At 45.6% G+C, this 27,353-nt stretch overlaps 1 protein-coding gene across 2 annotated transcripts in view; it reads left to right on the top strand.

The window, feature by feature from the left end:
• ANKRD28 (ankyrin repeat domain 28) overlaps positions 1–27,353 on the top strand; it is a 208,905-nt gene that overhangs the window by 92,227 nt on the left and 89,325 nt on the right. For both annotated transcript variants that reach the window (XM_069729947.1, XM_069729946.1), the window contains exon 3: positions 15,932–16,010. In XM_069729947.1, coding sequence (XP_069586048.1) covers positions 15,932–16,010 — 79 coding nt within the window. The remainder of the gene's footprint in view (positions 1–15,931; positions 16,011–27,353) is intronic.

Here is a 27,353-nt window from a genome sequence, read left to right as displayed (position 1 = left end):
TCGCCCCCCCAGCCCCCCGATCTGGCCGGTACACTGCTCCGGCTCCCCTCCATCCAGTGCTCCGCTCCCCCCCGTGCTCTTGTCCGCTCCCCCCGTGCTCCAATCACCCTCCCGTGCTCCAATCACCCCCCCTGCATTCCGATCCACCCCCCGTGCTCCGTTCCACCCCCGTGCTCCGTCCCACCCCCCGTGCTCCGTTCAACCCCCCCGTGCTCCGTTCCACCCCCGTGCTCCGTTCCACCCCCGTGCTCTGTTCCACCCCCCGTGCTCCGTTCCAGCCCCCGTGCTCCGTTCCAGCCCCCCCGTGCTCCGTTCCACGCCCCCGTGCTCCGTTCCACGCCTGCCGCGCTCCGATTCCCCCCCCCCGTGCTCCGATCCCCCCCCCCCCCCCGTGGTCCCCCCCACCCCATCATACTTACCGATCCTGCCGGGGTCCCGTCCGTCTTCTCCCTGGGCGCCGCCATCTTCCAAAATGGCGGGCGCATTCGCAGTGCGCCCGCCGAATCTGCCGGCCGGCAGATTCGTTCCAAAGTGCATTTTGATCACTGAGATAGATTATATCTCAGTGATCAAAATAAAAAAAATAATAAATGACCCCCCCCCCCCCCCTTTGTCACCCCCATAGGTAGGGACAATAAAAAAATAAAGACATTTTTTTTTCCACTAATGTTAGAATAGGGTTAGGGATAGGGGTAGGGGTAGGGCTAGGGTTAGGGCTAGGGTTAGGGTTTCGGTATGTGCACACGTATTCTGGTCCTCTGCGGATTTGATAAATCCGCAGTGCTAAACCGCTGCGGATTTATGGCGGATTTACCGCGTTTTTTTCTGCGCATTTCACTGCGGTTTTACAATTGCGATTTTCTATTTGAGCAGTTGTAAAACCGCTGTGGAATCCGCACAAAGAAGTGACATGCTGCGGAATGTAAACCGCTGCGTTTCCGTGCAGTTTTTCTGCAGCATGTGTACAGCGATTTTTGTGTCCCATAGGTTTACATTGAACTGTAAACTCATGGGAAACTGCTGCGGATCTGCAGCGTTTTCCGCAGTGTGCACATACCTTTAGAATTAGGCTATGTGCGCACGGTGCGGATTTGGCTGCGGATTGGCCGTTGTGGATTCGCAGCAGTGTTCCATCAGGTTTACAGTACCATGTAAACATATGAAAAACCAAATCCGCTGTGCCCATGGTGCAGAAAATACCGCGCGGAAACGCAGCATGTCAATTCTTTGTGCGGATTCCGCGGCGTTTTACACCTGTTCCTCAATAGGAATCCGCAGGTGAAATCCGCACAAAAAACACTGGAAATCCGCGGAAAATCCGCAGGTAAAACGCAGTGCCTTTTACCCGCGGATTTTTCAAAAATGGTGCGGAAATATCTCACACGAATCCGCAACGTGGGCACATAGCCTTAGGGTTAGGGTTGGAATTAGGGTTGTGATTAGGGTTATGGCTACAGTTGGGATTAGGGTTAGGGGTGTGTTGGGGTTAGTGTTGGAGGTAGAATTGAGGGGTTACCACTGTTTAGGCACATCAGGGGTCTCCAAACGCAACATGGCGCCACCAGTGATTCCAGCCAATCTCGTATTCTAAAAGTCAAATGGTGCTCCCTCACTTCCGAGCCCTGACGTGTGCCCAAACAGTGGTTTACCCCCACATATGGGGTATCAGTGTACTCAGGATAAACTGCGCAACAATTATTGGGGTCCAATTTCTCCTGTTACCCTTGTGAATCTAAAAAAATGCTTGCTAAAACATCATTTTTGAGGAAAGAAAAATGATTTTTTATTTTCACGGCTCTGCGTTGTAAACGTCTGTGAAGCACTTGGGGGTTCAAAGTGCTTACCACATATCTAGATAAGTTCCTTGGGGGGTCTAGTTTCTAAAATGCGGTCACTTGTGGGGGGTTTCTACTGTTTAGGCACACCAGGGGCTCTGCAAGACCCGCAGACCATTCCATCAAAGTCTGCATTTCAAAAGTCACTGCTTCCTTTCTGAGCCCCGACGTGTGCCCAAACAGTGGTTTACCCCCACACATGGGGTATCGGCGTACTCAGGAGAAACTGGACAACAACTTTTGGGGTCCAATTTCTCCTGTAACCCTTGGGAAAATAAAAAATTCTGGGCTAAATAATTATTTTTGAGGAAAGAAAACGTATTTATTATTTTCACGGCTCTGCATTATAAACTTCTATGAAGCACTTGGGGGTTCAAAGTGCTCACCACACATCTAGATAAGTTCCTTTCGGGGTCTAGTTTCCAAAATGGGGTCACTTGTGGGGGGTTTCTACTGTTTAGGCACATCAGGGGCTCTGCAAACGCAACGTGACGCCCGCAGAGCATTCCATTAAAGTCTGCATTTCAAAACGTCACTACTTCACTTCCGAGCCCCAACGTGTGCCCAAACAGTGGTTTACCCCCACATATGGGGTATCAGCGTACTCAGGATAAACTGGACAACAATATTTGGGGTCCAATTTCTCCTATTATTCTTGGCAAAATAGGAAATTCCAGGCTAAAAAATCATTTTTGAGGAAAGAAAAATTATTTTTTATTTTCATGGCTCTGCGTTATAAACTTCTGTGAAGCACCTGGGGGTTTAAAGTGCTCAATATGCATCTAGATAAGTTCCTTGGGGGGTCTAGTTTCCAAAATGGGGTCACTTGTGGGGGAGCTCCAATGTTTAGGCACACAGGGGCTCTCCAAACGCGACATGGTGTCCGCTAACAATTGGAGCTAATTTTCCATTCAAAAAGTCAAATGGCGCTCCTTCCCTTCCGAGCCCTGCCGAGTGCCCAAACAGTGGTTTACCCCCAAATATGAGGTATCGGCGTACTCGGGAGAAATTGCCCAACAAATTTTATGATCCATTTTATCCTACTGCCCATGTGAAAATGAAAAAATTGAGGCGAAAAGAATTTTTTTGTGAAAAAAAAGTACTTTTTCATTTTTACAGATCAATTTGTGAAGCACCTGAGGGTTTAGAGTGCTCACTAGGCATCTAAATAAGTTCCTTGGGGGGTCTAGTTTCCAAAATGGGGTCACTTGTGGGGGAGCGCCAATGATTAGGCACACAGGAGCTATCCAAACGCGACATGGTGTCCGCTAACGATGGAAATAATTTTTCATACAAAAAGTCAAATGGCGCTCCTTCCCTTCCAAGCCCTGCCGTGCGCCCAAACAGTGGTTTACCCCCACATATGAGGTATCAGCGTACTCAGGACAAATTGGACAACAACTTTCGTGGTTCAGTTTCTCCTTTTACCATTGGGAAAATAAAATTGTTGCTAAAAGATCATTTTTGTGACTAAAAAGTTAAATGTTCATTTTTTCCTTCCATGTTGCTTTTGCTGCTGTGAAGCACCTGAAGGGTTAATAAACTTCTTGAATGTGGTTTTGAGTACCTTGAGGGGTGCAGTTTTTAGAATGGTGTCACTTTTGGGTGTTTTCAGCTATATAGACCCCTCAAACTGACTTCAAATGTGAGGTGGTCCCTAAAAAAAATGGTTTTGTAAATTTCGTTGTAAAAATGACAAATCGCTGGTCAAATTTTAACCCTTATAACTTCCTAACAAAAAAAAATTTTGTTTCCAAAATTGTGCTGATGTAAAGTAAACATGTGGGAAATGTTATTTATTAACTATTTTGTGTCACATATCTCTCTGGTTTAACAGAATAAAAATTCAAAATGTGAAAATTGCAAAATTTTCAAAATTTTCACCAAATTTCCGTTTTTATCACAAACGCAGAATTTATTGACCTAAATTTACCACTAACATGAAGCCCAATATGTCACGAAAAAACAATCTCAGAACCGCTAGGATCCGTTGAAGCGTTCCTGAGTTATTACCTCATAAAGGGACACTGGTCAGAATTGCAAAAAACGGCAAGGTCTTTAAGGTCAAAATAGGCTGGGTCATGAAGGGGTTAAGGGAAGAGAGAAATAAGAGGAGGAGATGCCACGCTGTAGATAATAATTATGGAGGTTCCGGAAAGAACTGTGAAAAGAAGGGTATATGCTGGATGTAGGTAGGAGGCAAAAGGACAGCAATCATGGGTAATAGAAACCCTGGGGTGGGGGTGGGGGGGGAGTGAGAGCATACCTAATAATTTAGAGTTCAGGTGCAATGTTTTATGCAGTGAGAACAAGTTGCTTTCAGAAGAACCGCAGTGTGGAAACAAGCAGAAAAGCATAAGCAATAGCATTCATCGGGTCTCTGGGGAAGGAGATCATTGAAATGGTCATTTTCATGTTCTTTGTCGATCCTCTGCCTCCGCACTTCCTGGTTGTCGCGAGGGGGCAGTTTGCTCCGGATGATTCAGTACGAAGCAGCAGCATGATTGTGTCACTGTCCTCATTGCCTCTGCAACATTGGGGGAGTGCAGGGGGACTGGTGCTGGCTGGATCCAGGTTCAGGGCAGCACTTGGAGTGCACGCTCCTCACCTAGGAGACCGGCCACCTCTGATACTCTGGAATGCTGTAAAACTATAAAACTGAAGTGAATTACAATAACAATTAGGAGGTAAATTGCAAAGTTGTATGTTATTTACAGCCGCTTTAACAGGATAAGACCCAACACTTAAGAGTTATGATTTTTACATGACCAATGAGCCTGACGTGACTCCCTGTTCTGTGGAGATCACTTTTCAGTAGTCATCTAATTGTTACCGTCAAAAGTGTTACCAGTAATCGCGTCCTAAAGCTGGATGCACTTTATACCTAATCCACCATTGACAATGGGTAATGAGAACAGTCACTTCCCCGCTAGAAAACAAAGCCGATTGGACAAACGCACTTAGAAAGATTTAAGATTTCATTATTGCACTCCATTTTAACTTTTATCAGCTCATGTCATGGGCCCTGATTCATCAAGACCAGCTAGAAAATTGGCGGTGCTGATGAGGGGGCGTGCTGGAGTCAGCCTCTCTGATTCATTAAGATTTGCCTCTTAGGAGTATCTGACAAGTGATCTGCTCCTCCGTGGCCACTCCAGAAATTTTACTCCAATCCGGGCCTGTAGTGAGATTTCTGGCATCGCACTCCCCGTCCAACTTCATCCATTTCGGTGGAGCTGGGAGTCGCAACATTTTTGCTCAACTCACACGTTACTTAAAAAATGTTGCTACAGAATTGTGGCGTCATTGCTGTGAGGGATCGGGGCCATAGTCTTTTCCAGTCTCTGCTAGGCATAAGCTTGGTAGAGATTTCACTGGAACGCGCACCGCTCTGCTTGTAATGTTTGAGGGATACGAGATACAACAATGTCAGGAAAGATATTCACTGCGGTTTCTGGAACATTGCTATGCAATCTCTAATGTGTCTTATTAAAGGTCAGACATCTCAGGGTGGTCTTCCCGTCAAGGCATTTGTACAGCTTCTGTGCTTTCCATGCTTGTTTCAGCACTTTGGGTACAATTGTAGAAAGAATCTGCTGGTGTGAAAATGTATTTTTGCAGCCTGGTGTGTTGTTTTCCACACTTGAAAGCCTATTCTTGTGCAGCATTTAATTCAACAGGAATTGTAATTAACCTGAAAAAGCATTTCCAGCTAAAACTTAAAGGGACCCTGTCTGCAGCTTTTACCTCCTTAAACGGTCACAGATTTTGCTTTTTACCATTGATGTTAAAGGAAATATTTTGCCTATATTAATGTTTACGAAACTAAGGTTCTCCAAATGTTGGCAAACTACAACTCCCATAATCTCCTGACTGCATGCGTCATTCCGGGTATGATGGAAATTTGTAGTTTTGAAACGTCCGGAGAGCCACCAGTTTAGAACTACGTGATATTTGTTTGTGTTCTGAAACCTACTGATAGATCCACTTTAATCCACCAGTTAAATAGATGCAAATACAATAAATGGATCTCTCAGACCTGATGTGGCCGGTGTACTGTGAAAATCCATCGCTGAATGATTCTTAGACTAATGAACTGCTCATCTTAATAGCAAGGGGGGACTTTAAGGATATGTTCACACGGTAAGTATTTGACGCGTAAATTTATGCATGTCTTGCCAGGAAAAACATGCGGTTTTGGTGAAGATTTTTCCCCCCCACTCATTAGCATGGGTGAAATCTGCAGTAAAAACGCTAAGAGGTGACAAGCACCAGATTTACTTTATTTCTGCAAGTCCTAAATAAGCAGCGTGTGCATGAGACTTCAGGGTTCTCAATCATTTTGCTGGCATCCAGAAACCCTTCAAGTTTTGTGACAAACCTGCTTTGAGAAACGCAGCAAAACCGCAACGTGTGCACACAGTCTAAACAAGGATTTTAGTCATTGTCATATGGATTTTCAGATCTCAGAGAGCAGTTTAGTAAAGGATACATTTATATGGATACCCCTGGGTGGGCCATTTATAAAGGTGGATCCAAAATGGCTGACTTCAAAATGGCCGCCATGGTCACCACCCATCTTGAAAAGTTTTTACCCTCCCATATACTAATGTGCCACAAACAGGAAGTTCTCACCAACCATTCCCATTTTATTTAGGTGTATCCATTTACATGGCCCACCCTGTAGTTTACTACTCATTGCCTAGTTTACCAGCCACTGCTGCAGTCCTATCATCCGTGGCCGGTCTTCTAGGCAAAAGGAGTTGAGTACTTCAAGTTTTATTTTTCCCAAAGAGGTTTGAAGCTTTGCCCTTAATCTGCCTGGATTCCTCGATCTGGCCATCTTCAGTGCCCCCGCGCTCCCCCCATGCTGCAGAACCAAAGCTTCCTTAGGCTACGTTCACATTGGCGTTCCGCCAATGTGCGTCGCTGTTGCGCCGGCGACGCAGCGGCGACGCAGCGGCGATGCGCCCCTATGTTTAACATAGGGGACGCGTGCGTTTTTTGGGTGGCGTTTTTCGACACTTGCATCAAATTTTTTTTGGTCAAAAAACGACGCACGCGTCGCAAAACGCGCGCGTTTTTGCGTGCGTTTGCACGCGTTTTTGCATGCGTCGCGCGTTGCGTCGCCGACGCAGGGCGGCGCAACGCTAGTGTGAACGTAGCCTTAGCTTGCACCATTGAAGGGTGCACAGTTCACGCTGCCACCCCCATGGGCACTGCTGGCAAGCGCTGAGCCATGAGGCTGAGGAGTGGTGCACTCTTGAAGATTGTACCTGAGACAATCCCTTTATAGCCGCACATCTCTGGGGAAAAGTCAAACAAATATCTTTTTGTTGGCTTGTCCTTATTTTATTTCAGGCAAGGTCCATCAGGTAGGGATGAGGTCTGCTCTTTTTTCCGCTCTTTTCAAAGCAGGGAAAAATAAAGAAAACGTATCAAAAATATCTCACATGGGAATAATAATAATAATAATAATCTTTATTTATATAGCGCCAACATATTCCGCAGCGCTTTACAGTTTAACAGTTTCAGGGAATTAAACCAAACAAACTTTAGCACTGGAGTTTTACATAGAGCACTACGGTGTGAGGGAGCGCTGCAGAGTTCTTGCTCTTTGCAAACATTAGGATTCTTGTCATTAATGGGAAAACAAAATCCTGAAAAGTTCTGGAACACAATCCGCCTGTGTTGTGTGAGCGTATTACTGAGCTAAAGCCGGCGGTGCTGGAAATAACAATCTACCTGCTGCTTCAGCTTTTTGTTTCAGCAGCGCACAAGTGCTTTCTAAATAAAGACTTGGTTCTCTGTACCCTACTGAACAAAGGCCCACGGGGCGCCGGTAAATGTTTGTTTCACTTGTTGATGTAGTCACGATTCATGAACTGATTCTAGCCATGGTTTTAATGAAGTCTTTGAGTTGTTTCCCATTTTTCTTTTCGGCAGAGGCTTATCCCGTTGCTGAGCACCTTTGGCCGCCCAGCAGTATTTTTCGCTAGAGGAGCTCTGGATGAGGCAGAATCTTCACACTTAAACTATCTCCATCTTCAGAAAGTAATAATTCTTTTACTGTTATCCTTGATGCAATGAGCTCGCTTATGGGACCCACACAGTATGTTTGCTTGTTTTTCTACAGATAGTGGCATGTGCACCGTATGCCGAAATATGGAGATCTATTGCATCTATGGGTGCGCTGTGTATGTGAACCCTTATGGTCCATCCATGTGCTATCCCTTTTTCACAGACACTAAAACGGGGCAAGATCCTGGTCTTGCTCTTCAGTACTAAAGATCAGCTCTTCACCTGAGTAGTGGCCCAAACTGGTAACTGATCGGTGAGGGTGCTGGGTGTCCGACCCCTATAGACCAATATCACTGCTGTGAAACCCCTTAGTGGTCAAAACACATTTTTCTGTAGTCTAATTGTGAAGAGACCCCCTTCCCCAACAGACTGCTCAGTTATAACTAACGTTTTGGAGGGACTTCTAATGCCTTAATAGGACAGCTGCCTGGCACAGTGCGAGGAAGTCTTTGGCCATGTTCTCACATAGCATACACACTGCATTTTTTTTTCCTGCTGCATTTTCTTTTGGGGGAAAATCCGATGCATTTAACAGTTCAAGCAAAGTGGATGTGACTTTATGAAAACTCCTGCCTCACTGTAAGTAAAAGGTGCTGGGAACGTTTGCATTTTTTTGGAGCATTTTTTTTTTCTCCTTAGACTTTTGTAGGAGGAGGCTGAAAAAATGCGTATAAAATTGTGAATGCATTATTGTAGGTTTTGACCTGCGCAAAATACCCCACGATTTTGGCCTATATGAACATAGCCTGTCTACAGTCTATTAGCAATTCATCTTGGGCTTCCCCTTCTGCATCACACTATGTCAGCGCTCAGCCCTCAAGGTGAGGAGGAGAAGGTGTAATGGAGGTCCTTGGTGCCGATTTATCATGCACAAGGGTACTGACCACCGATCGTGTTACCATAATCTTTCAGTGTAAACATGCCACTGATCAGTCACACAAGCAAATTCTTGTTCGTCAGGTTCTCGACAGCGCGAGTCATGTTTACAAAGCACAATGCGCTGCCGAGAATGATGATCTTTTATTGCAGATCGTTCAGTGCTCATCTGAAGAGCAGTCCACTTGTTTAAATCTGCTAGTAAACAACCACTGACTGGTATATTTACAGTCGGTGGTCATTAAGTGCCCCCGATCAGCCTGTATACTCTCTCTGGACATTCCTGATTATTGTGTCCATTTAAAATACCCTCTGCGCCCCGATTTATCTGGGAATTGTTTCTATAGTAGATTTCGATCTGTTGATCTATGGGGTCCTGCTAGTAGTAAGAGAAAATGTTATTCCTTAGTATGTAATGCTTTTTTTTATTGCTCATCTTTACCCTGCTTAGTCAGGGGTTGTTGGGCATCTTCCTTCATTATTGATAAACGCGCATCCTGATGGATGGGACATATCTGGGCTTTAGGCCAGGCTAATATTACTATTAGTACAGCGAGCTCGGCCCTCTGCATCCTATTAATACAGCGAGCTCGGCCATCTGTATACTATTAATACAGCGAGCTCGGCCCTCTGCATACTATTAATACAGCGAGCTCGGCCCTCTGCATACTATTAATACAGCGAGCTCAGCCCTCTGCATCCTATTAATACAGCGAGCTCGGCCCTCTGTATACTATTAATACAGCGAGCTCGGCCCTCTGCATACTATTAATACAGCGAGCTCGGCCCTCTGCATCCTATTAATACAGCGAGCTCAGCCCTCTGCATCCTATTAATACAGCGAGCTCAGCCCTCTGCATCCTATTAATACAGCGAGCTCGGCCCTCTGCATACTATTAATACAGCGAGCTCAGCCCTCTGCATCCTATTAATACAGCGAGCTCGGCCCTCTGTATACTATTAATATAGCGAGCTCAGCCCTCTGCATACTATTAATACAGCGAGCTCAGCCCTCTGCATCCTATTAATACAGCGAGCTCGGCCCTCTGTATACTATTAATACAGCGAGCTCGGCCCTCTGCATCCTATTAATACAGCGAGCTCGGCCCTCTGCATCCTATTAATACAGCGAGCTCGGCCCTCTGCATACTATTAATACAGCGAGCTCAGCCCTCTGCATCTTATTAATACAGCGAGCTCGGCCCTCTGTATACTATTAATACAGCGAGCTCGGCCCTCTGCATACTATTAATACAGCGAGCTCGGCCCTCTGCATCCTATTAATACAGCGAGCTCGGCCCTCTGCATCCTATTAATACAGCGAGCTCGGCCCTCTGCATCCTATTAATACAGCGAGCTCGGCCCTCTGCATACTATTAATACAGCGAGCTCGGCCCTCTGCATCCTATTAATACAGCGAGCTCGGCCCTCTGTATACTATTAATACAGCGAGCTCGGCCCTCTGTATACTATTAATACAGCGAGCTCGGCCCTCTGCATCCTATTAATACAGCGAGCTCGGCCCTCTGCATACTATTAATACAGCGAGCTCAGCCCTCTGCATCCTATTAATACAGCGAGCTCGGCCCTCTGTATACTATTAATACAGCGAGCTCGGCCCTCTGCATACTATTAATACAGCGAGCTCGGCCCTCTGCATCCTATTAATACAGCGAGCTCAGCCCTCTGCATCCTATTAATACAGCGAGCTCAGCCCTCTGCATCCTATTAATACAGCGAGCTCGGCCCTCTGTATACTATTAATACAGCGAGCTCAGCCCTCTGCATCCTATTAATACAGCGAGCTCGGCCCTCTGCATCCTATTAATACAGCGAGCTCGGCCCTCTGCATCCTATTAATACAGCGAGCTCGGCCCTCTGCATACTATTAATACAGCGAGCTCAGCCCTCTGCATCTTATTAATACAGCGAGCTCGGCCCTCTGTATACTATTAATACAGCGAGCTCGGCCCTCTGCATACTATTAATACAGCGAGCTCGGCCCTCTGCATCCTATTAATACAGCGAGCTCGGCCCTCTGCATCCTATTAATACAGCGAGCTCGGCCCTCTGCATCCTATTAATACAGCGAGCTCGGCCCTCTGTATACTATTAATACAGCGAGCTCGGCCCTCTGCATACTATTAATACAGCGAGCTCGGCCCTCTGCATCCTATTAATACAGCGAGCTCGGCCCTCTGCATCCTATTAATACAGCGAGCTCGGCCCTCTGCATCCTATTAATACAGCGAGCTCGGCCCTCTGCATACTATTAATACAGCGAGCTCGGCCCTCTGCATCCTATTAATACAGCGAGCTCGGCCCTCTGTATACTATTAATACAGCGAGCTCGGCCCTCTGCATACTATTAATACAGCGAGCTCAGCCCTCTGCATCCTATTAATACAGCGAGCTCGGCCCTCTGTATACTATTAATACAGCGAGCTCGGCCCTCTGCATCCTATTAATACAGCGAGCTCGGCCCTCTGCATCCTATTAATACAGCGAGCTCGGCCCTCTGCATACTATTAATACAGCGAGCTCGGCCCTCTGCATCTTATTAATACAGCGAGCTCGGCCCTCTGTATACTATTAATACAGCGAGCTCGGCCCTCTGCATACTATTAATACAGCGAGCTCGGCCCTCTGCATCCTATTAATACAGCGAGCTCGGCCCTCTGCATCCTATTAATACAGCGAGCTCGGCCCTCTGCATCCTATTAATACAGCGAGCTCGGCCCTCTGTATACTATTAATACAGCGAGCTCGGCCCTCTGCATACTATTAATACAGCGAGCTCGGCCCTCTGCATCCTATTAATACAGCGAGCTCGGCCCTCTGCATCCTATTAATACAGCGAGCTCGGCCCTCTGCATCCTATTAATACAGCGAGCTCGGCCCACTGCATCCTATTAATACAGCGAGCTCGGCCCTCTGCATCCTATTAATACAGCGAGCTCGGCCCTCTGCATACTATTAATACAGCGAGCTCGGCCCTCTGCATCCTATTAATACAGCGAGCTCGGCCCTCTGCATCCTATTAATACAGCGAGCTCGGCCCTCTGCATCTTATTAATACAGCGAGCTCGGCCCTCTGTATACTATTAATACAGCGAGCTCAGCCCTCTGCATCTTATTAATACAGCGAGCTCGGCCCTCTGTATACTATTAATACAGCGAGCTCGGCTCTCTGCATACTATTAATACAGCGAGCTCGGCCCTCTGCATCCTATTAATACAGCGAGCTCGGCCCTCTGCATCCTATTAATACAGCGAGCTCGGCCCTCTGTATACTATTAATACAGCGAGCTCGGCCCTCTGCATACTATTAATACAGCGAGCTCGGCCCTCTGCATCCTATTAATACAGCGAGCTCGGCCCTCTGCATCCTATTAATACAGCGAGCTCGGCCCTCTGCATCCTATTAATACAGCGAGCTCGGCCCTCTGCATACTATTAATACAGCGAGCTCGGCCCTCTGCATCCTATTAATACAGCGAGCTCGGCCCTCTGTATACTATTAATACAGCGAGCTCAGCCCTCTGCATACTATTAATACAGCGAGCTCAGCCCTCTGCATCCTATTAATACAGCGAGCTCGGCCCTCTGTATACTATTAATACAGCGAGCTCGGCCCTCTGCATCCTATTAATACAGCGAGCTCGGCCCTCTGCATCCTATTAATACAGCGAGCTCGGCCCTCTGCATACTATTAATACAGCGAGCTCGGCCCTCTGCATCTTATTAATACAGCGAGCTCGGCCCTCTGTATACTATTAATACAGCGAGCTCGGCCCTCTGCATACTATTAATACAGCGAGCTCGGCCCTCTGCATCCTATTAATACAGCGAGCTCGGCCCTCTGCATCCTATTAATACAGCGAGCTCGGCCCTCTGCATCCTATTAATACAGCGAGCTCGGCCCTCTGTATACTATTAATACAGCGAGCTCGGCCCTCTGCATACTATTAATACAGCGAGCTCGGCCCTCTGCATCCTATTAATACAGCGAGCTCAGCCCTCTGCATCCTATTAATACAGCGAGCTCGGCCCTCTGCATCCTATTAATACAGCGAGCTCGGCCCACTGCATCCTATTAATACAGCGAGCTCGGCCCTCTGCATCCTATTAATACAGCGAGCTCGGCCCTCTGCATACTATTAATACAGCGAGCTCGGCCCTCTGCATCCTATTAATACAGCGAGCTTGGCCCTCTGCATCCTATTAATACAGCGAGCTCGGCCCTCTCCATCCTATTAATACAGCGAGCTCGTCCCTCTGCATCCTATTAATACAGCGAGCTCGGCCCTCTGCATCCTATAAATATAGCGAACTCAACCCTCTGCATCCTATTAATACAGCGAGCTCAGCCCTCTGCATCCTATAAATATAGCGAGTTTGGCCCACTGCATCCTATTAATACAGATAGCTTGGCCCTCTGCATCCTATTAATATAGCTACTCTGCTCAAGGTGTATTGTTGATGTAGCAAACGTGGCCCAATGCATACTATTAATATAGCAAGATGGCAAGCCCTGCCTGCCTCATACTAGTGATGTGGCAAGCTTGGCCCGCCTCGTGCTAGTGATGTGGCAAGCTTGGCCCGCCTCGTTATAGTGATGCGGCAAGCTTGGCCCGCTGCATGCTAGTGATGCGGCAAGCTTGGACCGCTGCATGCTAGTGGTGCAGCAAGCTTGGCTCGCTGCATGCTAGTGGTGCAGCAAGCTTGGCCCATTGGGGTTTTTTTTTTTTTTTTTTTAATAAATCGGTAGTTCTATTTATTTCATGACATTACTCAATATGTAAACTAAAATGTGTATGTGGGTGGACTCACTGGGCTTCCCCTGCTGGATGTGCTACAGCTGCCTCTTTGGGTAGTCCTCCACTCTGAATGCACAGGCAGTCTGTGCGAACACGTCCTTATAGCTGATCAGATAAACATCATCTGCTGACTCTGTATTATCTCATGGCTTTCATTATTGTATTCATAACTTGGAGTCTGTTTTGCACAGGCATAGTACAGGTGCATTTGTGATCCTGTATTGCAGCCTCAGGGCCTGACCTGACTACTTGTCTTATAACCCAAACACACAACATCATATCACATATTACACTTGTGTGAAAGTGGCCTAAGGCACAAAGGCTGAACTCGTATCATACTGCAGATGTTTTGTGATTTTTTTTTTAAATTTTTTTTTGTTGTCTACAAAATAACTACATTGCGTAAATTCTGCCTAAGGATTTTGGATCCTTATTTATTTTTATTGAAAAATTTAGCAAAATACTCGTACGTTTCCACATGATGGTTTGCAGTGAAAAATACTTTGCATCAGAAAACATATCTGATGCCACATTATTTGCAGCATAAACTGACATAACCATGGTATCTTAATCTGTGGCTCTGCTTCAAAAATCCGCAATAAAACTGACCCCGAGAGTGGGTGACCTATATAAGACAGCTAAAATGGACTAAGATGGAGCAGAACGTTCTGTTTTGTTCCGTACCTGATCCACATTTTCATGCAGAAGTGTGAATAAGTCCCATATATTTGTATTTAGTATGTTTGTGTCCAAATCCTCACCCCGTCATACATTGCAGCAGTTAGTGTATGAGAAATAAAGGACTTGCTGGGGTTGGCACTGCTATGTGGCTATACTTTGTTTTAAAGGAACGTTTTATATCTAGGAAAGGATAAACCGCTGACAGTTGGTAAAACAATAATAATAAGCATATTGAGTTTCATTCCTCCCTAGAGTCAATATTTACCCTTATATCTGACAGCATGTAGTATCTCCAGATTATATATCAGAAACAGTCTTTTAAAGGGGTTGTCCACTACTTTTTATATTTTTTTTGTATTCATTTTACTCACTCATATAGCACCATTAATTCCACAGTGCTTTAGACATTATTGGCACTGCCCCATTGGGGCTCACAATCTAAATTCCTTTTCATTATGCCTTTGGAGTGTGGGAGGAAATGGGAGAACCCAGAGGAAACCCACGCAATCACAGACAACATACAAACTCCTTGCTGAAGTTGTCCGTTGGTGGGATTTGTACCCAGAACCCCAGCGCTGCAGTGCTAACCACTGAGCCACCGTACTACCCTGTAGTTATGGTTTATTGTGAATAAAGCTCATCAATAACAGATTGTGGGGACACAACACCCGGCACCCACAGGGCTGTGGGGTCTGAGCTGTGGAACCCATTTTGGTGGAGTCGGTGTCATGGAAATTGAGGAGTTGGAGGTTTGGCTTACCGACTCCACAGCCCTGGACACACACACGGACCATCCTGTACCAGATCAGGGTGGTATACAGAACAGCACAGCACCAACAACTGTCTAGATACTGCAAATCCACTACAAGTCACTTGAATATAGGTGGCGGATGTGCAGTCCCTGGCCGCGGCCACTATAGACATACAGCTCTGTTCAGCTCCATGACTGATCACATCCTGCTGGCATCGGGAACAGCTGATCGGTGCAGCTGCTGGGGGTCCCACCCCAACCAATCTAACATTTATTACCTAAGAGGGAGGGTTCATTGCGATCCCAAACAGTGCTTCATGAATATGCGACAGGCTCTATAGTCACCACCAGGACGGATGCCACATCCTGAGCCACTCATTTCTCAATTTGTAGCAGAAGAGTCAATCCACCCTCTATAGATCCTAATGATTTTATCAAGACTACATGGCTGTAATGAGATGGCAAGGAGGGCTCCTGTCACACTATACATGACATGCTAATTTTTTTCATGGTCTGCTATATTTTTATTGAAATATAGAGGTGAGAGCACAGAGACGATACAAGGAGCCTGTGCTAGCTGAGCAGCTGTTTAGGCATGTAGCACACTGGTGGGTAACTCGTATAAAGCGGCGGTCCGGCGATCGGGAGCTGCCAGGGTCTTGTTCTTTTTCTGGCTGCTCCATTTGGTTTAGCCATACATTTGACTTGTTGGCTTATTTTTCATGTGTAATATGTTTGTGTCATAATTGTGCTTCATAAAACTTTCCCCAAATGAATGAAATATGCCAGAGTGAATTTACACAAACATTTCTATGTATATACAGTTTACTAAAATATTTTATGTTCTTGCATTTTATGTTAATTATATCTTACTTGTTTTCCTTTAGGATAATGAAAAAAGAACACCTCTCCACGCAGCTGCCTACCTAGGAGATGCTGAAATAATAGAGCTCCTTATTTTATCAGGTATGTTCTGTAGTTTCTGCATGAGAGTACATACTGCACCGTCACCTATATACTATTTGTATCTAGCCGCTCGTTGCTTGGACTAGACACGCTGCACTTTGTTCAATGCCTGTATCCCGAGAGAAAACTAGCAAGTAGCCTTCCCATATCTGGCCCGGGCAGCCTCTTACTCTGATGTCATAGAGAATGATGCAAAATGATCGCTTGCAAAATTTTGACTGCTTGTACACTGCCTCTATTGTTTTGGGGATTTGATGATGGATTGCAGCTGCTGAAATTCTACTTGTTTATATATAAAGCAAAATGGAGGATCGGATCTTGTACAACAGAATAGGTAGTAAATGTATGAGTTTACAGGTCTTAGCAGTTGGATCCCCTCAGACTGAGAACATGGGTCTCGTATTCCTCATGTGACTGATGCTGTAGTGCACATGCCTGACCACTTCAGTGCAGTATTGGACACACACATAAACGGAAATAAGTATTTGATCCCTTGCTGATTTTGTAAGTTTGCCCACTGACAAAGACATAAAGAGTCTATAATTTTAAAGGGGATCTGTCACCTCATTTTTTGCATAAAAGCTGCGGCCACTGCCATTAGGGGCTTATCTACAGCATTACAGTAATTCTGTAATGCTGTAGATAAGCCCCCGATGTACCCTAAAAGATAAGAAAAATCAAGTTAGATTATACTCACCCAGGGGAGGTCCGTGTCGCAGGTATGGGTCCGGCGCCTCCCATCTACATACGATGTCTTCATGCTCCTTGCTTCGTGTCGCGGCTCCCGCGTAGGCGTACTGATTTGCTCTGTTGAGGGCAGCATAAAGTACTGCAGTGCGCACTGCAGTACTTTGCTCTGCAGAGAATTACGCCTGCGCAGGAGCCACGACGGAATCAAGGAAAAGGACGTCCAAGCATAAAGATGGGAGGCGCCAGACCTGAACCTGCAACGCCTATCGGACCCAGATCGCCCCTGGGTGAGTATAATCTAACTTGCTTTTCTTATCTTTTAGGTTACATCGGGGGCTTATCTACAGCATTACTGAATGCCGTAGATAAGCCCTTAATGGCGGTGGCCGCAGCTTATATGCGAAAAATGAGGTGACAGATTCCCTTTAAGAGTAGGTTAATTTTAACATTGAGAGATAAAATATCAAGAATTAAATCCAGAAAATCACATTGTATAAATTATATAAATTTGTATTTTGCAGTGAGAAATAAGTGTTTGATCCCTCTGGCAAACAAGACTTAATACTTGGTGGCAAAACCCTTGTTGGCAAGCCCAACAGTCAGATGTTTTTTGTAGTTGATGATGAGGATTGCGCACGTCATGAGGAATTTTGCTCCTCTCCTCTTTGCAGATCATCTTTAAAAAATTAAGAATTTGGTGCTGTCGCTTGGCAACTCGAAACTTCAACTCCCTCCATAAGTTTTCTATGGGATTTAGGTCTGGAAACTGGCTAGGCCACTCCATGACCTTAATGTACTTCTCTTTGAGCCACTCCTTTATTGCCCTGGCTGTATGTTTTGGGTCATTGTCTTGCTGGATACCGAGCCATGACCCATTTGTAATGTCCTGGTGGAGAAAAGGAGGTTGTCACTCAGGATTTTACGGTAAATAGCTCCATCCATTCTCCTATTAATGCCGTGAAGTAGTCCTGTGCCCTTAGCAGAGAAACACCCCCAAAACATAATGTTTCTACCTCCATGCTTGACAGTGGGGATGGTGCTATTTGGGTCATGGGCAGCATTTCTCTTTCTTCAAACATGGCGAGTTGAGCTAATGCCAAAGAGCCCAATTTTTGTCTCATCTGACCACAGCACCTTCTCCCAATCACTCACAGAATCATCCAGTTATTCATTGGTAAACTTCAGACGGGCCTTCTTGAGCAGGGGGACTTTGTGGGCACTGCAGGATTTCAAACCTTTACGGCGTAATGTGTTACCAATGGTTTTCTTAGTGACAGTGGTCCCAGCTGCCTTGAGATCATTGACAAGTTCCCCCCGTGTAGTTTTAGGCTGTTCTCTCACCTTCCTCATGATCAAGAATTCCCCACGAGGTGAGATTTTGCATGGTGCCCCAGATCGATGTCGATTGACAGTCATTTTGTATTTGTTCCATTTTCTTACTATTGCACCAACAGTTGCCTCCTTCTTACCCAGCGTCTTTCTTATGGTTTTGTAGCCCATTCCAGCTTTGAGCAGTTCTATGATCGTGGTGTCCCTGACATGCTTAGAAATATTTTTGGTCTTGCCCATCTTGTAGGGGTTAGAGTCTGTCTGAGTTGAGGGTATTAGATCAGCATCTCTCACAGGTAGGATGTGTCAGCTCCTGCTCTGAGCCAAATTTTGCAGGCCACCGTACTTGGGTAACCCTGTGGCCTTCTTTCGGCCCGGTCATCATGGAGACCATCAGCACAACGCAATCACAGTGGCTTTATGCCGGTTGGAGCAGCGAGGGAGCTCCCTCACTTTGTCATGCTCCTCGATGTCTGTCACTATTGACAGCAGCATCAGATGGGTTAAACACCTGGGATCGGCGCTAGCACCAATCGTGGGCGTTGCTGCAGGCTGTCAGCTCTCCTATATCACTGATGCCTGCTTTTGATCGCGTCTACACTAGGAATGAGCCTGCGCGATGATCATGTACGATGATTTGTAGTAACGCACCTTTCACAGTGCTGTACATGTATGGCGGATGTCGTGAAGGGGTTAAAAGTATTATCCCGCAAAGTGTTAAGGGTTAAAGGGGTTGTTCAGGATTAGATAAACATGGCTCAGGCTTTTACGGACAGTGGAACCCCTGACCATTGGTTGTGTGTGTAGTCATAGATGGTGCTCTTTCTGGAAAAAAGCTGCCATATTTCTCTAGTCCTGGACATCCCTTCTATAAGGGTTGACCACTTTTTCGGCAGCCATTCTGTCTCTTATAGGGCTATGAGAAAATTTGCACTAACCAGTGCAGGTGCAGAATATGTAGTTTCCATAAGTGCTACAAAATAGTGTTCTCCAACACATTTGCTCCAAAAACAAAAAAGTGGACCTCCCCTTTCGTGTCTTAAGGTACCTTCACACTTAACGATATCGTTAACGATATCGTTGCTTTTTGTGACGTAGCAACGATATCGTTAAGGAAATCGTTATGTGTGACAGCGACCAATGATCAGGCCCCTGCTGGGAGATCGTTGGTCGCTGAGGAAAGTCCAGAACTTTATTTCGTCGCTGGATCTCCCGCTGACATCGCTGGATCGGCGTGTGTGACGCCGATCCAGCGATGTCTTCACTGGTAACCAGGGTAAACATCGGGTTACTAAGCGCAGGGCCGCGCTTAGTAACCCGATGTTTACCCTGGTTACCAGCGTAAATGTTAAAAAAACAAACACTACATACTTACCTTCAGCTGTCTGTCCCCGGCGCTCAGCTTCTCTGCACTCCTCCTGCATCCTGGGTCAACACCGGCCAGCCGGAAAGCACAGCGGTGACGTCACTGCTCTGCTTTCCGGCTGACCGGCGCTGACCCAGGATGCAGGAGGAGTGCAGAGAAGCAGAGCGCCGGGGACAGACAGCTGAAGGTAAGTATGTAGTGTTTGTTTTTTTAACGTTTACCTGGTAACCAGGGTAAACATCGGGTTACTAAGCGCGGCCCTTACGCTTAGTAACCCGATGTTTACCCTGGTTACCGGGGACCTTGGGATCGTTGGTCGCTGGAGAGCTGTCTGTGTGACAGCTCTCCAGCGACCAAACAGCGACGCTGCAGCGATCGACATCGTTGTCGATATCGCTGCAGCGTCGCTGAGTGTGAAGGTACCTTTACACTTTGTTTACATAAAAATGCTGCTGGAGAAAAGAGCGCAATAGGGTCTTATCTGAGATACAATTGATTAGATAGATCACATTCTAGTCACCAATTTGAGCCGAAGGAAAGGCTCATAGATATATCCTGCTGCAGCAGATCCACCGGTCCACGAGTGACCAACAGAGGTAAAAAAAAAAAATAAGGCTAAACAGTGGTTTAAACAGCACCGCACTGCTGAAAAGAATAAATCCACGATCTAATGGCTACATATTTGGACTTTGAATCATTCAGCAGCGCAGTTTAAATCCACGTTTTACTCCCTTTTTTTTTTACTTTGTTTACATGACAGAGCAGGTTGATTGTGATCTTGCAGGCCTTTTCGGTAATGCAGATCTCCCACCGTTGATATGTGGAAAGGAGTATACAGTCATTACTGCAGGGGAACACACAAAATTTGTTCTTTGAGGTAAAACATTTTTTTAAAAACATGCAGTGAAATGCTTTATCTCACAGAAAGAATCAGCTGTGATTCGGTGCTGTCCTGTCTGTATACTCTCATATGCTTCCTCTGCTGCCCAGGAGATGTGGTATGATCAGACCATGTTCCTGTACGGTCACAGACATTACACAGTACACAGCAGGGGCACATTTGTAAGATTATCTCAGCACAGGAACATTTTATTTAAACACATCCAACTGTGGGAATTATTATTATTCCAAGATCTACTGATTAAAATCCACTTTGTTCGTGGGAAACCCCCTTTAATGTCTGAATAGATGAGGCAATGTTTATAGTGAGATTACCTACAGTAATACATAAAAGCTGGAGTATTACTGTAGGTATTCATTTTATTTACATAGTGCCAACATATTCCACATCACATTACAATTAAACTGGGACATGAACAAACACTAAAGACATCACAAAGTATACACATTCACCAGTTACAGGAGGAGTGAGGGTCGCTTGCAATCTAAAAGGAAATAGGGAGGACACAATAGGTTGTCATGTCTAGCCCAGCCATCATTATAATGAATAGGGCATTTCAAATAAGCTGCATGATCCGGTCATCGGCCAGGATCTGTCTATGTGCAGTTACCAAGTGCCCTCGGATGCCAGGAGGATGTGGAGATGGATGAATAGGAGAGACCAGATTCTGATTAAAGTTTAGAAAGAAGGAACAGGGGAGATTTAGGTTGAGCTGATCGGCCTGTCTAAAGAGATGTGTTTTTAAAGCATGCTTAAAATCGTAGGGGCTAGGTTTTAGTTAAAGGGATCCTGTCACCCCCAAAATCAAAGGTGCGCTAAGCCCACCAGCATCAGGGGCTTATCTACAGCATTCTGTAATGCAGTAGATAAGCCCCCGATGTATCCTGAAAGATGAGAAAGAGGTAAGATTATACTCACCCAGGGGCGGTCCTGCTGCGGTCCGGGTTCGATGGGTGTCGTGGTCCGGGGCCTCCCATCTTCTTACGATGACATCCTCTTCTTGTAGTCACGCTGTGGCTCCGACACAGACGTACTTTGTCTGCCCTGTTGAGGGCAGAGCAAAGTACTGCAGTGCGCAGGGGCCGGGAAAGGTCAGAGAGGCCCGGCTCCTGCGCACTGCAGTACTCTATTTTGGGGGGTGACGGGTTCCCTTTAAATCATCAGTGATAGTACGTTGCAGAGAACTGGTGCAGCACGGGAGAAGTCTTTGAGATGGACTTGGGAGGTTTGGATTATGGAGCATGTTAGTCTTAGATCGGTTGCGGAGCCAAGAGCACAGGATGGGTGATAGACCGAGATGAGGGAGGAAATATAGGGTGGTCCAGAACTCTGAAGAGCTTTGTGGGTGAGAGATAACTTTGTATTGTATATTTGCAATGACAGGAACAAGGTGGAAAAAGGTGGAGGCATTGGTGAAACTGCTCGACCGAAAAACTACCCTGGCTACCCCATTCGCAAATTATTGTAACGAAGAATGTTTAGTTAGGAGACCGATCAGTAGAGAGTTGCAGCAGTCCAGACGAGAATGAATGAGAGCAACTGGTTTTTTTTGCAGTTGAAAAGGCGAGAAAAGGTCAGATTGTGGAGTTATTTTTAAGTTGCAGGTGACATGAGTGAGTGATTAGAAATATGGAATAAACAGTTGTGTCCAATATGACCAAAGTCAGCGAGCGTGCCACGGCTGGGTTCACATTGCGTTAGTGGGTGTCCGCTGACGGAATCCGTTACATGGCGCAATTAACGCTATGTAACGGAGCCGTTAGCGCACCCATTGACCGCAATGTATTGAATGCATCGCTAACGTATGCCATTTTTGGCATGCGTTAGCGATGTCCTGTTATTTTCTGACAGACCTCGAACGCTGCTAGCAGCGTTCGAGGTCCGTTTCTCGCTAGCGTAGATCGGGCATCTACGCTAGCGGGATCGCTAAACGCAATCCCTTTTTGGACATTGCGTTAGCGCATTCCATTAGCGTATGCGCTAAACGGATTGCACTAACGCAATGTGAACCTAGCCTTAGGGTACTTTCACACTAGCGTTTTTTGTAAATCCGTCACAATGCGTCGTTTTGCAGAAAAAACGCATCCTGCAAAAGTGCTTGCAGGATGCGTTTTTTCCCCATAGACTTCTATTGGCGACACATTTGCGACGGATTTGCACACTTCGCATCCGTCTTGCGACGAATGCGTCGTGCTTTTGCGGACCGTCGGGGAAAAAAAACCCTACATGTAACGTTTTTTTCTCCCGACGGACCGCTTTTTCCGACCGCACATGCGCGGCCGGAACTCCGCCCCCACCTCCCCGCACCTTACAATGGGGCAGCGGATGCGCCGGAAAAATGCATCCGCTGCACCCATTGTGCAAAGTGTTAAACGCTAGCGTCGGAATCTCTCCCCGACGCATTGCGACGGGGAGATTCCGACGCTAGTGTGAAAGAAGCCTTAGGTGGTTAAACCACCCAAGGCAGTGTCACTATATACAGTGGCGCAAAAAAGTATTTAGTCAGTCAGCAATAGTGCAAGTTCCACCACTTAAAAAGATGAGAGGCGTCTGTAATTTACATCATAGGTAGACCTCAACTATGGGAGACAAACTGAGAAAAAAAAATCCAGAAAATCACATTGTCTGTTTTTTTAACATTTTATTTGCATATTATGGTGGAAAATAAGTATTTGGTCAGAAACAAAATTTCATCTCAATACTTTGTAATATATCCTTTGTTGGCAATGACAGAGGTCAAACGTTTTCTGTAAGTCTTCACAAGGTTGCCACACACTGTTGTTGGTATGTTGGCCCATTCCTCCATGCAGATCTCCTCTAGAGCAGTGATGTTTTTGGCTTTTCGCTTGGCAACACGGACTTTCAACTCCCTCCAAAGGTTTTCTATAGGGTTGAGATCTGGAGACTGGCTAGGCCACTCCAGGACCTTGAAATGCTTCTTACGAAGCCACTCCTTCGTTGCCCTGGCAGTGTGCTTTGGATCATTGTCATGTTGAAAGACCCAGCTACGTTTCCTCTTCAATGCCCTTGCTGATGGAAGGAGGTTTGCACTCAAAATCTCACGATACATGGCCCCATTCATTCTTTCATGTACCCGGATCAGTCGTCCTGGCCCCTTTGCAGAGAAACAGCCTCAAAGCATGATGCTTCACAGTAGGTATGGCGTTTGATGGATGCAACTCAGTATTCTTTTTCCTCCAAACACGACAAGTTGTGTTTCTACCAAACAGTTCCAGTTTGGTTTCATCGGACCATAGGACATTCTCCCAAAACTCCTCTGGATCATCCAAATGCTCTCTAGCAAACTTCAGACGGGCCCAGACATGTACTGGCTTAAGCAGTGGGACACGTCTGGCATTACAGGATCTGAGTCCATGGTGGCGTAGTGTGTTACTTATGGTAGGCCTTGTTACATTGGTCCCAGCTCTCTGCAGTTCATTCACTAGGTCCCCCCGCGTGGTTCTGGGATTTTTGCTCACCGTTCTTGTGATCATTCTGACCCCACGGGGTGGGATTTTGCGTGGAGCCCCAGATCAAGGGAGATTATCAGTGGTCTTGTATGTCTTCCATTTTCTAATTATTGCTCCCACTGTTGATTTCTTCACTCCAAGCTGGTTGGCTATTGCAGATTCAGTCTTCCCAGCCTGGTGCTGGGCTACAATTTTGTTTCTGGTGTCCTTTGACAGCTCTTTGGTCTTCACCATAGTGGAGTTTGGAGTCAGACTGTTTGAGGGTGTGCACAGGTGTCTTTTTATACTGATAACAAGTTTAAACAGGTGCCATTACTACAGGTAATGAGTGGAGGAAAGAGGAGACTCTTAAAGAAGAAGTTACAGGTCTGTGAGAGCCAGAAATCTTGATTGTTTGTTTCTGACCAAATACTTTATTTTCCACCATAATATGCAAAAAAAATGATAAAAAAAACAGACAATGTGATTTTCTGGATTTTTTTTTCTCAGTTTGTCTCCCATAGTTGAGGTCTACCTATGATGTAAATTACAGACACCTCTCATCTTTTTAAGTGGTGGAACTTGCACTATTGCTGACTGACTAAATACTTTTTTGCCCCACCATTGCCTCCTCTATTCAGACATTAATTGCTGCGTTCTTCTGACATTTATTTTCTGCTGATTTGCTTTTTACATTCTGTACATCTGCTTGACAGTATTGTACTTATTACTTCCCTTGATGCATTTTTTCCTTACATTTTCTATCTTCTTTGGTACTTTTTAGATATCGACCACTACTTTTTAGTTTGTTTTGATCTTGTACACTTCATATTGTGACTAATAAAGACTTCTTTTTTTATTTTAACACACACATGCTGTCATATCTGTGGGTTTTCTCTTTGAATGTTGCTTGTGACTGCAACTGGGCTTATTTACACAGCCTTCTGGCTTGTTGCCATTATGTGTAGGTGTAAAATGGTTATTCCTGATTTAAAGGGGTTGCCCACTACTTGGCCTTCACAATCTCTATATTTCCCCCTTTAAAATAACTCTTATGCCCACCTCAGGTGCTGACACTGTGTCTCAGGGCAATAGTGTATGACTTCAGGCGATCCCCGTGATCAGTGGCACTTCACTCTCCGCGCCTTCGGACATATCACATACTTTCAGGGGAAGAATGAGAACAGCAGTGTTCTCTTCCGCCGGATGAAAGTGATTTTGTCTGAAGGGTAGAGTGAAGAGGCCACTGATTGCCTGCAGGGTTCATCTGACATCACACACGGTTACGCGATCGCCATTAGAGACAGTGCAGACTCCGCTGTAATGGTGCCGGCACTGGACGTGAGAATCAGTGATAAAATTTTACAAGGAGGGAAACAGACATATTGAGAAGGAGTTTGTAGGTGTACAGCTTACCATTTTCTTTTAAGTGCTTCCCGTGACAACACCATATTTTTACATATTATGGAAAATGACAGTTAACATAAAGTCACGGAAAGGCAGGCCCTGTTCACCCTCGGATTATGATCCCGGTGCTTCTGCTGTCTGAAACCTCATTCAGACATCCATTTGTCACATGCAAGTTTTATCCATGTTGTTCATGGATAAAACTTGTACCTAGCATACAGGTGCTTCTCACAAAATTAGAATAACTTTTTGAGGATAATTTATTTCAGTTCTTCAATACAAAAAGTGAAACTCATATATTATATAGTCATTACAAACAGAGTGATGTATTTCAAGTGTTTATTGTCTTATAGCCAATGAAAACCCAAAAGTCATTATCTCAGAAAATGTAAATACTTTATAACACCAGCTTGAAATATCATTTTAAAATCCAAAATGTTGGCCTACTGAAATGTATGTTTAGTAAATGCACGCAATACTTAGTCGGGGCTACTTTTGCATCAATTACCACATCAATGCGGCGTGGCATGGAGGCGATCAGCTTGTGGCACTGCTGAGGTGTTATGGAAGCCCAGGTTGCTTTGATAGCAGCCTTCAGCTCATCTGCATTGTTGTGTCCGGTGTCTCTCATCTTCCTTTTGATAATACCCCAAGATTCTCTATGGTGTTAAGGTCAGGCGAGTTTGCTGGCCAATCAAGCACAATGATACTGTTGTTTTGGAACTTTTGGCAGTGTGGACAGGTGCCAAGTCCTACTGGAGAATGAAATTTACATCTCCAAAAAACTTGTCAGCAGAGGTAAGCATGAAGCGCTCTAAAATTTCCTGGTAGACGGCTGAACTGACTTTGGTCTTGATAAAACACAGTGGACCTACACTAGCAGATGACATGGCTCCACAAATCATCACTGATTGTGGAAACTTCACACTAAACCTCAAGCAGCTTGGATTGTGGCCTCTCCACTCATCCTCCAGACTCTGGGACCTTGATTTCCAAATGAAATGCAAAATGTACTTTAATCTCAAAGCAACACCTTGGACCACTGAGCAACAGTCCAGTTCTTTGTCTCCTTTGCCCAGGTAAGAAGCTTCTGGCGTTGTCTATTGGTCATGAGTGGCTTGGCACAAGGAATGCGGCACTTGTAGCCGATATCCTGGATAAGTCTGTGTGTGGTGGCTCTGGAAGCAATGACTCCGGCAGCGGTCCACTCCTTGTGAATCTCCCCAAAATTTTTGAATGGCCTTTTCTTAACAATCCTTTCAAGGCTTCAGTTATCCCAGTGGCTTGTGCACCTTTTTCTACCACACTTTTCCTTCCACTCAACTCTCCATTAATATGCTTGGATATAGCACTCTGTGAACAGTCAGCTTCTTTACCAATGACCTTTTGTGGCTTACCCTCCTTGTGGAGTGTGTCAGTGACTGCCTTCTGGACATCTGTCAAGTCAGCAGTCTTCCCTATGATTGTGAAGCCTACTGAAACAGACTAAAAATACCGTCACATTAAGCAACTTACCAACGAGAACGACAACGATCCGAGACGTTGCAGCGTCCTGGACTACAATCTCTTGTGTTTGACACGCAGCAGCGATCAGGATCCTGCTGTGACATCGCTGGTCGTAGCTGAAAGTCCGGAACTTTATTTGGTCGTCAGGGCGGCGTGATTTGTCATGTTTGACAGCAAAAGCAACGATGCCAGCAATGTTTTTTAATTGAGCCAGCGACCAGCGAGAACAATAAGTACGTCACTGCATCGCTCCTGCATCGTTCTGCTGTTGCCGTGTTTGACGTCTCCTAGCGACCTAAACAGCGACGCTGCAGCGATCGGCTCGTTGTCTATATCGCTGCAGCGTCGCTAAATGTGACGGCACCTTTAGGGACCTTTTTTTAAACGCTTAGGAAGCCTTTGCAGATGTTTTTTATTAATTCTAATTTACTGAGAATGGATCACTCTGTTTGTAATGACTATATACTTGCTTCCAGCAGCGGCCGGGCGATCACGGGTGCACACTACTTAAGAGTTATGAATATTCACCTCTTACCACTCCCATAAGCATAGAAAGAGGTGAATATGCATTGCCTTAATGAGCAGGGACACCTGATCGCCCTGCCGCAGGAGCTGCTGACACCGGAACAAAATGCTGTGAGAGTGTGCAGGGAAGGTAAGTAGGATGTTTTTTTTTTTTTTTTTATGCTTTTCGC

Source organism: Ranitomeya imitator, chromosome 6, assembly GCF_032444005.1.
Source record: "Ranitomeya imitator isolate aRanImi1 chromosome 6, aRanImi1.pri, whole genome shotgun sequence".
Lineage (NCBI taxonomy): Eukaryota > Metazoa > Chordata > Amphibia > Anura > Dendrobatidae > Ranitomeya > Ranitomeya imitator.
The sequence above is the reverse complement of the archived record's forward strand: the minus strand, read 5'-3'. Positions and strand labels throughout refer to the sequence as shown.